We start from the raw sequence: 12,540 nt of genomic DNA on the forward strand, positions 1-12,540 counted from the left end.
GGAATACGGTATGGAAAAGTGCTACTCTAAACCAGTGGTTTTCAAACTTTATGGTATATCAGAATCAGCTTCTGGGTCCCATCCCAAAGTTTCTGATTCATTGGTTTCCATCCTGCAAGGCCTGGGAATTTGCATTTCTGACAAGCCCCCAGGTGATGCTAGTGGTCTGGAGACCACACCTTGAGAGACACTGCCCTCTGTAATCCCTGGCTCAGCCAAGGGTCCCAGTGCGGGAGGGTGGAGACTGAGAGCAGTTGACAGCAGGACCTAAGAGAAGGGGCTTCCAGGAAACACGGCCTTGAAGGGGCTTGACTGTAACGTAAGAAAACCCTGTGTGAGGATGGGCTCTGCCAAGATCCCAGATCTAGCGTCAGAGATACTATAAAACAGGGCGTTCCAAACGGAAGACAGCCGGCCCTCTGTGACAGGCATCAGTGGCTGGCCTTGCCCCAATATCCAGGCCTGGAAAAGGCGGATCTGGAGAGCATCTGTGCCTAAGAAGCCAAGTCCTGTGAAGGACATGAGGCTGACTACTGAAGAATGAACCAGAGCAAGCCAGGGAGCCCGGGAGGCCACGCACAGAAGGTAACACCATCTTGCAGGACTGGCAACACCTAGAACAAGCTTTTCCAACCTGTACCTGCCCATGGCCCATGGTGGCTTTGAACATGGCCCAACACAAATCCATAAACTTTCTTAAAATATTATGAGATTTTGTTTTTGTTTTTGTTTTTAACTCATCAGCAATCGTTAGCATATTTTATGGGTGGCCCAAGACAATTCTTCCACTGTGGCCCAGGGAAGCCAAAATATTTTGACGCTCCTTCCCTTTTCCCTGAGACTCTGGGCTGCCAGCCCCTAGGGGAAGAAGCAGCAAGCTAGAGCTACCTATCCTATCACAGTACATCCCTCTGAGGGTGCTGACTTCATCTTCCAGCCCTGATGATAAGACAGAGGGGTGCAGGAGAGGAGAGAGAAGGTGGACATAGGGCCATCTTGGCCAAAGGCAGGCAATAAAGCCGTACATTTGCTTTCTTAGGTGATAGGAGAGGTCCCAACGCCCAGCAGAGCCCTTGCTTGTCTTTCTGCTGCCTGACATTTCACGTAAGAATGTTTTTTTATGCAAACCTCTGGTCCCTATCTAAAGGCAGGCAGGTGGTGCTAGAAGAGCTAACCCTTTGTGTGATTATCCATAACAGGAGCCACAGCTTAGATCACAGCCTGGTGAGTAAACACGGGGTGAAGCGAGGTATGTTACGTATCTAAGGGCGACACTGGGCAAAGGGGCTAGCGTGAAGATGGGCAAGGCAGGAAGAAGGTGATGGGCAAAAGAGGGGTGAGGCCCACGCTGGAAACCCTCTGCCACCCCTGCGGTGTCCCCTCTGGCTGTGATACTCTTTCTTCCCTCCATGGGCCCTTTAGGCCAGGCAGGTGGCTGCTGAGGACAGACGACTCAGGTTAGAAAAAGCTCTCTTGACATTTGTAGAACAGAGCAGGATTTGGCTCTTCTAGTGGAGCCTCTTGTTCTCAGGAAAATCATTTTAAAGCTTGGGCTGGTGCCAGCAGGAGCCATTTATAGCCCAAAGGGCTTGGGTTAGCTTTGGCTGCCTGGTGCAGAGAACACTGGCTTCTCTCTGCCCTCTGCAGCCTGCCTTCGCCCTTTAGATGTCCAGCACCGTCACTCTCCTTCCTTGAAGCCTCTTTTTCCTCTCCTCCATCACCTCTTTCCTATTTTCTTGGAGGTTCCAGTTCCAGATCCACCTCTGGATCTAGATTCTCCTAGGTGAGCCTGAACAAATTCCTTGCCTTCTGTGGGCCTCAGCACCCTGACATCTGCACCCTGCACCCTGATACCTATTGTCTGCCCTCTTTAAACTCTGTCACCTCGGGGGATGCCTGTCTGTGCCTACCTCCACCGAAGTGGTCTTTTGTCTAGTCGTTGCCTGTTAACTCTCTTTCTGCCCTCAAGACTGGGCCTCCTGCCTGGGCCAGCTGTGTTACCCATTTCTGAGCACAGGGCCTGGATCCTGGCTCCTGGCTCCTGGCAGTAGCTCAGTTAAGCTTGGTTGGGCCGAACTGAGCTAACCATGGCATCAATTTCAAGAGCACAGGCTTTGGCATGAAACAGATACTGGTTGACATATTGGCTGTGCTGCTTGCTATCTCTGGGCACTGGCAAATGCCTGCACTTTGTAAGCTTTAGTTTCCTCATTTGTAAATGTCAGTTACTACGAGGATCTCATGAGATGGTGTCTATCTATAAAGCACTTGGTGCGGTGTCTGGGGAACAGTGGTCTCTCATCAATGTTAGGTCTCATCACCGTCATCATCATCTGCCATCTACCCTCATTTTCAAGGGACATGGGTTAGGTCAAACATGCTCCTCTGAATCCTTACCCCTGCTTGTGGGAATCCAACCTACCCTTCAAGGACCAGCTCACAAGCTCACATGCCCCTTCTTCAGGAAGCCATCTTCCTCCTCTCTCTAGCTCTGCTGCTTCCACAACCCTCCATCTCTGCATTTAGTGGGACCAGGGCTTGTTCCTCCTAGGAGAGTGGGTAGACTAAGACGACTGAACTTCATTTGTTGGGGAGGAAAACTGCGCTGAAGCTGTCCTGGATAAGGCCAGTCTGGAGGCAGAACACCGAGTTGGGGGAGTCCTGATCAGCTGCTGGCATGGCGGGTGGAAAGCAAATCACAAATATTGACAGTGGAGGGTGATTCTCAGCAGATCAGGGAGGCAGACAACAACGAGGACCTCCAGCAATTAGCAATGCCCTAGGCCTGGGCCCTTGGGTAGAGGTGCAGAAAGAGCAAGGCAGGACACCTCTGCACTGGGGCCCAGGAACCTGGCGAGACAAGGCCACAGACGACGCTGCAGAAACAGGTACCACAACCACCTCCAGGGAGAAGCAGGCAGGGCCAGACCTCTAGCATGATGTGGGCACAATCACCCTGGAGGTGACTGGGGGCACTGGAATGTCCAGCAGGGAGGGAATTGGGCACAGAGAGCAAATTGGAGCTGAGATAGCCGCAGCTGTGGGCAGACCAAGGCGCCGATGTTGAGCGTCCAGCTGCCCATCCAAGTGTGATTCCAAATCCTTTTGCTGATCTCTCAGCCTGTGTATACAAGATTGGAGTTTGTAAGTCGCCTTCACTCAGAGACTCTGCTTGCCCCGTGTGGCTCAAGGAGGAGCCAAGACTTCTGACTTTACAGAAGAGACCACTGTCTTCCCCCAAGACCATCCGCTATGCTTCTCAAGTCTCAAGAGCCTTCAGTTGTGGCTGAACAATCATCTGTAGCTCATCTGAGATGCTTCTGGATTCCTATAAGGGTTTTAGTTTGCCTGTATGGGATTCATAGAATGCCCCTATGTCTCTTGTTTCTTCCACATGGCTGGCATGGTGCCTTGCTCTTGTAGACGTTCAGTAGGTAGTTGTAGAATTAAAAGCATCACCCCATGTAGCTGAATGTTCAGGGATCACAGGCCACACTGCTTCCCACCCACTTCCAGCTTCCAGGGAGAGGGCAAGCCTATCAGCCAATGGGCAGAGTGCCAGGCTACAGACCAGGGTCTGGGCCAGTCTTTTCTTTGTCCCCATGACCTGTGGTTATTGAACTGAATGTCCCCAAATGCAAGCATCCCTCTGCCTTCTGCATGGCACATGGCAGACACTTCATAAGCTGGCTGTTGGGGAAAGTCTCAGGGAGCCCCATGGAAAAGGAAGCCTTGGAATCAGAGTTGAATGACAGCTCACAGGTACTAGAGGCCCCTGTGACCTTGACCCTGCATAATGTCCAAACCAGTTAGGACTTTTTCTTTTCTTTAATATGTTTCAATGGAGTCAATACTGGGGACAGCATCACACACAGAGCCTTCTTCATCCCTAGAGGTGAAGTGGTCTGCACAGCTTCCTGAGCGCAGTGTCCTCCTTGGCGGCTGAGGTTGGGACGGCCCCAGCCAGGTTGGATGGAGGTTGACTTTGTTTTGGAGCCCTTGATTGGACAGTGGAGTGCAATGCTCAGGCCACACATCCTCAGAGAAGGGCGGTCTGGAAGTGACAGGAGTGAGGACACATCCTCCCAGCTTCACTGTTTGCCTCCGTGTCCCCAAGCCTCTCTGCCTGGTCCCCTGGTGCCTCCAAGGTCCTGGTAGGAGGTCCTGTCCTAGCTTCTCTCTCAAGCCCATCCTCTCTCCCCTCTACCTTCCCTCCCTTGGAGTCTGTCTACCTGCACTGCTTCAGCAGTCACAGGTGGATTCCCAATTCAAGTACCAGCATCAGCTTCTCTCCAGAAGTCTGAGATTATAATTCTTTGTGTTTCTCAATACTGTTATTTTTTGCTATTGACAAAGCAGTACATGTCAACGGCATACATTTTAGAAAATATAAACACGCACAAGAAAGAAAACTCTTCATAACCCAAACCCTAGAGCAATCACCAACAATCCTGGCACCTTCTGAGTCCCCTCCGTTCACACACAGGCATGAACAGGATTACATTTTTAAAATGGGACACCACTGCCTACTCTTCTCCCACTTGTCCTCCTCAACCAACAATTTGTCATGATCATATTTTCGTGTCATCGGACACTCTTACCAATGCTTCTAATGGCTGCATAGTATTCTATTGTGTGGCTACACCACAGTTTAATGTTTTGCTTTGTGGAACATTTAAGTTGACTCCTATCTTTTGTCACTAAGGACAGCATTGTCGTGAAATTCTTAACAGCTACATCGTTATGATTATCTGTGATTATCTCCTTAATATGAAGTCCACAAAACTTTAATTGCTGGGCTAACGGATTTGTGCTCTTTAGCACTTTAAATAAGTTTTAACAAACTGTTTTCTAAAAGTCTTGACCTATTTTCATTCCCACTAGAAATGTGCGAAAGCACCTGTTTCTCTGCAGCTCTTACATATGCAGCGCTTTGGTAGTTTTGGTGGGAGAAGAGCTTACCTGGTATTTAAGAACCATAAGTTTTTAATTTGAATTTATCTGATTTCTAGTGAGGTTTAACGTTTTTGCTGCACATTAACTTGCCATTTGTATTTTACACGTACTTGCCTCATGTGAATAGACTATCAAACCCTTTCCCCAACGTTACATTGTGGGTGTTCATCTATTTTTATATTGGCTTATAAGAGCTCTCTACGTATTAAGGGTATTAACCTTTGTCTGCCATATATGCTAAAATGTGCTTTTCGGCCTATCATTTGCCTTTTAACTTTGATTATGGTATTTATTGTCTGGAACTGCGTTAATGCCTTGCTAGACATCTTTTCTTATATGTCTCAACGACATTTCCAACTCTGCATATCCAAACTGAAATTCACTATTTCCCCCCACCCCAACCTGCTCTGCCTGCTGACTGGCTTATTTTTGTTAATGTCACCACCATTTCCCTAGTCACCCAGGCTTGAAATGTTGAAGTCATCTTTGATTCCATCTCCTCTCTCTTCCCCTGTGTGTCCTCAGTTGCCAAAGCCTGTGGAGTCTATTTCTGCGCTTTCTCTGGCAGGCAGCCCCTCGGACATTCCAGCAGTTCAGGATCTCATTATTTCTTGACTGGACTTTGAAAATAGCCCCCAAAGTTCATACCTTGCCTCTCCTCCATTTTCTTCTTCTCCTTGGCCCCTCCCATACACTGCTACCACATTTATCTTCCTAAAGCAGAGCCCAAACATGGAAGTCGCCAGTTCCCTGGTTACAAAGCAGCAATAGCTCCCCGTTGTCTTTTGTGTTTAATTACAACCTCTCAGCCTGGACATAATTTCCTTTCAACTGAATCTCTCACTGTCTCAGCCAAGCAGCTCCCAAATGAACTCACTGCTCTCCTGCCTCTTTGTTGCTCAAGCTGTCCCTTCCTCCACCTGACAAAATCCATTGAAAAAGCTCCCACCTCACCCCACCTCCTGCTATCCCAGGGCTTCCTGACTCTTTGCACAACTAAAGTGAATTCTCTTTCCTGTGAACCTCCAGAACAATTTGCTTGAACTTCTCTGGTAGGACAAACCTTATTCCAGCACCCATTAGAGACACTAAGGGTCTTAGAATCTAGGAAACAGGGTCCTTGGAGGGCACGGTTCCCATACGTCTCTGTTTCTTCCACAGGACTTGTGCGGTGCCTGGCTGTTGTAGATGTTCAGTAGGTAGTTGTGGAATTAAAACGAACACCCCATGTAGCTGAATGTTCAGTGATCACAGGCCACTGCTGTTTCCCACCCACTCCCAGCCTCCTGGGACTCTTGGCCTGTGGAGTCTCAGGAAGCACATGGGAAAGAGGGAGCCTTGGAACCAGAGTGGAATGACAGCTAAGGGGTGCTGGAGCTCCCTGTGACCTTGACCACGCACAATGCCCAGACCAGCTAGGACTTATTCCTCTTCCTTAACATATTTAAATGGAGTCAATATTGGGGTCAGCTTCACGCACAGAGCCTTCTCTGGCTTTAGAGGTGATTCTGCAGGCTGCACAGGAGTGTGCAATTGACACAGGCTATATTTAGCCTCCCAGAGACCGTGACCAACATGGCAAGCTGAGGGTGGGTACACCTGCTGAATTCTAATGAGGCAGCCCCACTCGCCTCTGCCAGCCCGCCCGGGATCTCACCAACCTGAAATCTGATGTTGCTAAACTGGGAAATGTGTTATTTCCCAAGTGCGGTAGCCTAGATACACTGGGAAAATGGGATCATCCCACTCCCCCCAGCTCACTCCCCTGCAGCCCTGGACACCGGACAGTCTGGGGGCTATGCCAAATGATTCCGGGGAGCAGATGAAATCACTTGGCTTTCTTGATCTTGCTGTGTCCTAGGATCCCCCTGTTTCCCTTGCTAGAAAGGAGACAGCAAGTCTGAGCTGACCCAGCTCACTGACGAGAAAATCGAGACATAGAATAAGGACATGATTTATGTAACAGTAATAATGAGCACTTACTATGTGCCAGCCTGTCCTAACGCCTTTCCGTATGCTAACTCCTCCAAACTTTTGGACAAATTTTTCAGGTAGGTTTTATTATGATTTGTGTTCTATAGAGGAGGGAAAGCTGAGGCACAGTGATGACTAATGATTTCCCAAGGTCACACAGCCAACAAGCGCTGGGTTTCAGAGTCAGGCAGTGTGGCTCCAGGGTTTGTACTTTCAGCCACTTTGCTATCTTCCTCCTAGTATCTATTTTTAATTTCACTAGAGCCAGGATAGGATCCAGGAGCCTGGATTTCCAGCCCCAGAGGACAGACTGCTAGATCATATTCCTTTTCGATTTTTCAAATTCTGCCCTGCTTTGAGGCCTTTACCATGCCTTGCACATCTGGGTCTCCTGCACTCCAGGGTGTGGAGGTCTCCCGGCAAAACTGCTTCTGTTGCAGCTTTGAGCTTCTGGGTGCCAGAAGCTCCCTGGACCCCCATCCCCTTCTACCTGCTCCCCCTAGCCTGTGGAGGACCAGGGAGCAGACGGTCATGGGCAGCAGCAGTGGGTGTAGAGCTTGGCTGGGCCTCAGGATTGGGGCACCCAGGAATAGCAATAATTGGTCGTGTGGAGACCATCAGTGTGGTTATCCACAGTGCTGAATCCAGGGTAGAACTGTGAATCAGAAACTAGGAGCAAGACAGCAGGTGGGAGACACCAGAACCTAAGACATCTGCACTGTGGGGACCAAATCCTCCTGGAGCTTGATGCTGCCTGTTGAGTGGAGAGAAGCCCATGGGTCCACCTTCCTGAGGACGCAGGTGGAACTTGGTTTCATCTAGCAGATCTTACTACGTGCCTGGCCCTTTTCTAAGCACTTCAAAATACAAACTTGTGTAATCCTCAGGACAACTCTAGGAGGCAGGGACCATTTTATTCCCATGTTAGAGACAAGGAAAATGAGGCATTGAGAAGTTGGGAAGTTTGCCCGAAGTCGTATAGCTGGGAAGTGGCAGAGCTGGGATTCAGCTCCAGAACCCACACTCTTGGCCACTGTTCTGTGCTATGCATCTTCCCCTTTACTGAGTGCTTCCTGTTTGCCTTCAAAGGAAGATGCTGTTTCCCCATTTCACAGTACACAAACTGAGGCCTGCATTTGCTCAGGTCACCCTGAGCTGAAAGTAGGTGAAATCCAGGTCTATGCGGCTCCTCCGTGGCCTGCCATTCAGCAGATCACAGCCAAGAGCCCTGCTGCCGGGAGCTGGAAGGGCTCACCTACCTCCCTTTCAGGAAGGGCTGCTGTGGCTGCTTGAGGCCGGCCTCAGGGAGGGGGAAGGAAAGAGGACCACCAGACCTCACAGGCGGAACCTTGTTGTCTCTCCTAACACCAGACCCCCTTCTCTTCTCCTCAGGTGAACAGCCCCCCCTCCCAGCCCCCTCAGCCCGTCATCCCTGCTAAGCCCGTGCAATGTGTCCATCATGTGTCCACTCAACCCAGCTGCCCAGGACGGGGCAAGATGTCCAAGCTGCTGAACCCAGAGGAGATGACCTCCAGAGATTATTACTTCGACTCCTACGCCCACTTTGGGATTCACGAGGTAAAGTCTCCCAAGGGAGTGGCTAATGGGGTGAGGTTGACTCTGCCTTTGTATTGTTTTCAGAGGCAGCACAGTGTTCAACTCCTTGCCGTGGTAAAGTGAGTGTTCCCAGCGTCCCTGAGTCCTCTGACCCTTTCTCCAACCTTGGGGTACCCTCTGGGAGGGGGCCAGGCCAGGCCTGGAGCAGGGGATCAGGGGAAAGTGTGTGTCTGTATGCTCCACAGTCAGAGAGAGCACCCAAGGTGTTTAGGGTTGCTTTGCTTTACATTCCAGCTCCTGTGTCTGTCCCCAGCCATAAACCCAGCTCATCCAGTGTGGGCTGGATAGCACTGGTCTTTGCACCAGGAGCTCAAATGCTTGCAGCCAGCAAGGATCTTCCAGAGATCATGATGTCCATTCTCTAACCAATGAGCACCTCCAGAGGAAGAGCTGCAGGAAGCTTTCTTGGGCGCTTGGCTCAGGTCTGACACCCTGATTGAGTATCTGGAAATTCTTATGTCTAAATGCCAGTCTTACACCACAGCAGAGAAGACTAATGTTGGCTATGGAACAGAACAAAGTCTCCTAACACGAGGCTTCCTGGCTAGAGTGGGGGCCTAATTGTTCCCTTACTGTATATCTTTCATTATAATCTCCAGCAATTTCTTCAGCCACCCCAAATAAGTAAGTAGCATTTACTGAGTGCTTGCTAAGTACCAGACACAGTTCTAAGCACATGATACGTATCATTTCATTTCATTCTAATAAAAACTCTATGAAGAAAATATTCCCACGATCCTCTTACAGTGTAAAAACAAATTGGGAACAAAAGTTTGCTTGCTATGCAAATCCGTTTTCAAAACAAGTCTCCAAGAGCTTCCTTCCACGTACACACTGCTGTGAACACTTCCTACGTGGAAGTGATGACACTGCCATTGCCAGAAGGGTGTTTAGTAATTTAGTAATCATAGCCAGCTCTTTGGCTTGTTTGTTTCCTTTTAGAGCTTACTACACTCTGTGTTGTCCCAAGCATTTTATATTATCGGCTCATTTATTTTTCAGGTCAACCCGGTGGGGTTGGTGTTATCATCGGTCCCCATTCTCCAGATGATTTTGGCCCTTACGAATCAGATCAACTCTCATTCAACTTTGCTGGCTTTTGTTTTGTTTTGTTTTGTTTTTGGCCAAAGGCCACAAGCTAGTAGATGGCAGAGCGAGCCATTAAACCTTCACCTTTTGTTCCCAACCACCACGCCATACAGCCCTTAAAATACGTTTTCTTTCTTCCCGTCTGGGAACTGTGAAAATTAAATTGCCATATTTAATGTTCCTGCTGGTTTTACTGCAGCCCTCCTGCCACGTAGAGGGTGGCAGGAGGCCCCTCCATTACTTCTAGACTGGCGGCTCAGCCTCATTTAATCCATGGAGGCTCAAGGTTTGGCTCCCTGAGAACTGCTCACTATGTAATACCAGTGACCCTGGGCCTGCAGCGGAGGAGGACTGGGGCCTGTGTTCAGTCCAGAAGATCCTGGCCCAGGAGGGTCTGGGCAGCTGAGCCTGCGGCTCTTGGGAGGTAAAATGCAGTCTCAGGGCAGACAGGTGAACTCTTACCCCTTCCTTGACTCCGCTCTCCTTTGGGGTAGGAATTCATGGAGCCCTGTTCTTGGCGAGAGGCTCCAGTGGGTGGGGGAAAGAGCCTCTGCGAGCGCTCTATCCTCAAGACCTTGTCCCTAATTAAAGGTCATGTTCTCCATGTGACAAGTTCTAACAGGCCTGTGGCTCTGGGTACCCATTTCAGGACAGATTCTTGGGACAAGAGAGCAGTTCTAGGGACCCTAAAATGCTTCCTCTTGGACCTGCCCAAACTCCCCCATTAGAAACCAAATAACCATGAGGTGCGCTCAAGCCAAGTCTGTAGGCTCCCCGATCCCCACTCGGAGCCTCCCTGATGGGCTTCCTGGACACCTCTCTCTGTGTTGCTAGGTTCGTGCTGGGCCACACCTTTGGCATTTCAGGTGTGCTCCACTAGGCTATTCCTGATCTCTATCATTCCTTCAGGACTTGGCATCCCCAGCCTGTTACCTAGTGATTGGCACATTGTCTGGATTGCAAAGGCTTGTTGACACGGCTGCTAATCCAGTCATTCAGGCGATGCTGGTCAGCACCATACCCAGTACCCACGGAAGAGGATGCCAAGTGTCACCAGATAAATTCTAGACCAGGTTCCCTCAATTGTGTGTATTGATAGAAAAGTCAAGCTTGTACATGCAAATACATAAACACCTTGCAGGCTGAGCTGGGGACTTAGAGTAAAAAGCCTGTGAGTCATGGATAACGTTCCTGTCCTGGGAGAGCCCTTAGCAGTCTTCTCATTGGGAAATACTTCTGGACATCTAGCTTAACTTCCTCCTGCTGCTGCACCAGACCATCTCATAGGTCATTTAATGCAGGAACAGCTAGGTAACCTTCCTTTCCCACTGAGGTTTCCTTTTACCCTGTTTTCAGTTTCCCAGATCATCTGCATGAAAGGAGGTGGGGGGCACACGGAAGAACTTTCAGCACCGTTCTTTGCAGAGAGAAGGCCTGCTCGGTTCTTGTTACCAAGCACCAGGGATCTCTGTTCCATGCCAGACGGTGCATGGTGATGCCTTTGCCTCCTTGGTCTGAGCAAGACCCATGTTTATGCATCCGGAGCCACGCTGGCCATTTGGCAGTCTTCTCCCCATCATTAAGGAAATGCTCACACAGTGGGGAGTGGCACCACCGGCCTGCTGATTAATAGCCATCAGTCAGTGTTGACAAAACATGGTGTGGATGGATTGGGTTTGATGAGCCTGTAAGTACAAACAAGAAGTGCTGAGTACAGGGGACTGTACAGGCTGGAGAGCACAGCAGGGGTGACTCTGGACATTTCCGTTCTGATCGCCTGGCTTCATTCAGAGACAACTCTGTTTCCAGCCTCCAGAGGGCAGGGGCTAGGGAGAGGAAGACCCTGGCCTTCCGATTCAGGCCTCTCTGAGAAGAATGGAATCTTGAACAATCTTGAATCTGAGGTGGAAACTGTGTGCTTCCTGAGGCCACCACCCAGGGAGGAGGCAGCAGGCTCCGTGACCCCCAGATCCCAGCTCTGAAATCTCAGCATCTCAAACAGTCGGCACTGGGCTTGGTGCCTCAGCCGCGAGAATCCTTGCCAATGCGGCTGTGCCTTCGGCACCCTGAGCCCTGGGTGCCAATCCCACTCCCGGCCAGCTCCCTTCCTTTGGCACTCTTGCTGCAGGTTCTGTTGAAATAGACTCTTCGGGGCCTCGTTTCCCAGCAATTTGTCAATGTGCCGTCATGTGCTTAATAGGCAGGAAAGCCGGGACACAAATGGATCCACTGCTAGAGGCTGGGAGCTGTTTTCAATAGGGTGGCATGTTCCTGTCTGAGTGTCTTGGGAGTTCTTTGGGCTATTCTCCCAGGAATGTTTAAAGCAGGGGTAGAGGAAGGGGAGAGGGGACCCCTTCTTTTGGCAAATTGGGTAGGGGAAGACTTGCTAAGTCACAATTTCTGTTCTTCCAGAACTTGTACCTTCCGACCTAACTCCTGGGGTCTGGGACTTTCAGGAAAGGAGAATTGGCCAAAAAAGTGACAAAGACAATGAACTAAAGGGTGGGCACTGGTGAGGTGGGGGGGCTCCCCATTAGCAAAAATAGGTTAGGTTTTGAAGGGAAGGCAACGGTTAAAGAAAGACACACCCACAGAAAGAGTGCGGCTCAACAGCAAATGCAGGCTCTATGTCCAGCATAAAACCTACAGAAGTGGGGGACCAGCCTAATGCCAGAGCCCCCTCCCCGATGCTTACAGGCTGAGGGTACTTACAGGTATGGGAGCGAGGGGTCTGGGCAGTATGGCTTGCTGCCTGGCAGGATATTGATAAGATGTTCCTGTGATGAGGCGGTGCTGGCCCTTGTTCTGGTGGGATGTCATGTGATGTCCCTTGGACCTTTGTCCAGCAAGATATAATAGGGATGTTTCTTTTTTTCTTTCTTTCTTTCTTTTTTTTTTTTTTTT

The 12,540-nt window shown here is 49.9% G+C and overlaps 1 protein-coding gene across 2 annotated transcripts in view; it reads left to right on the top strand.

Annotated features, from left to right (window-relative positions):
* The window catches only part of PRMT8 (protein arginine methyltransferase 8), a 95,553-nt gene that overhangs the window by 33,007 nt on the left and 50,006 nt on the right, over positions 1-12,540 (top strand). For both annotated transcript variants that reach the window (XM_017546059.2, XM_017546060.2), the window contains exon 2: positions 8,323-8,508. In XM_017546059.2, coding sequence (XP_017401548.1) covers positions 8,323-8,508 — 186 coding nt within the window. The remainder of the gene's footprint in view (positions 1-8,322; positions 8,509-12,540) is intronic.

This window comes from Cebus imitator, unplaced genomic scaffold (assembly GCF_001604975.1).
Source record: "Cebus imitator isolate Cc_AM_T3 unplaced genomic scaffold, Cebus_imitator-1.0 Scaffold187, whole genome shotgun sequence".
Taxonomy (NCBI): domain Eukaryota; kingdom Metazoa; phylum Chordata; class Mammalia; order Primates; family Cebidae; genus Cebus; species Cebus imitator.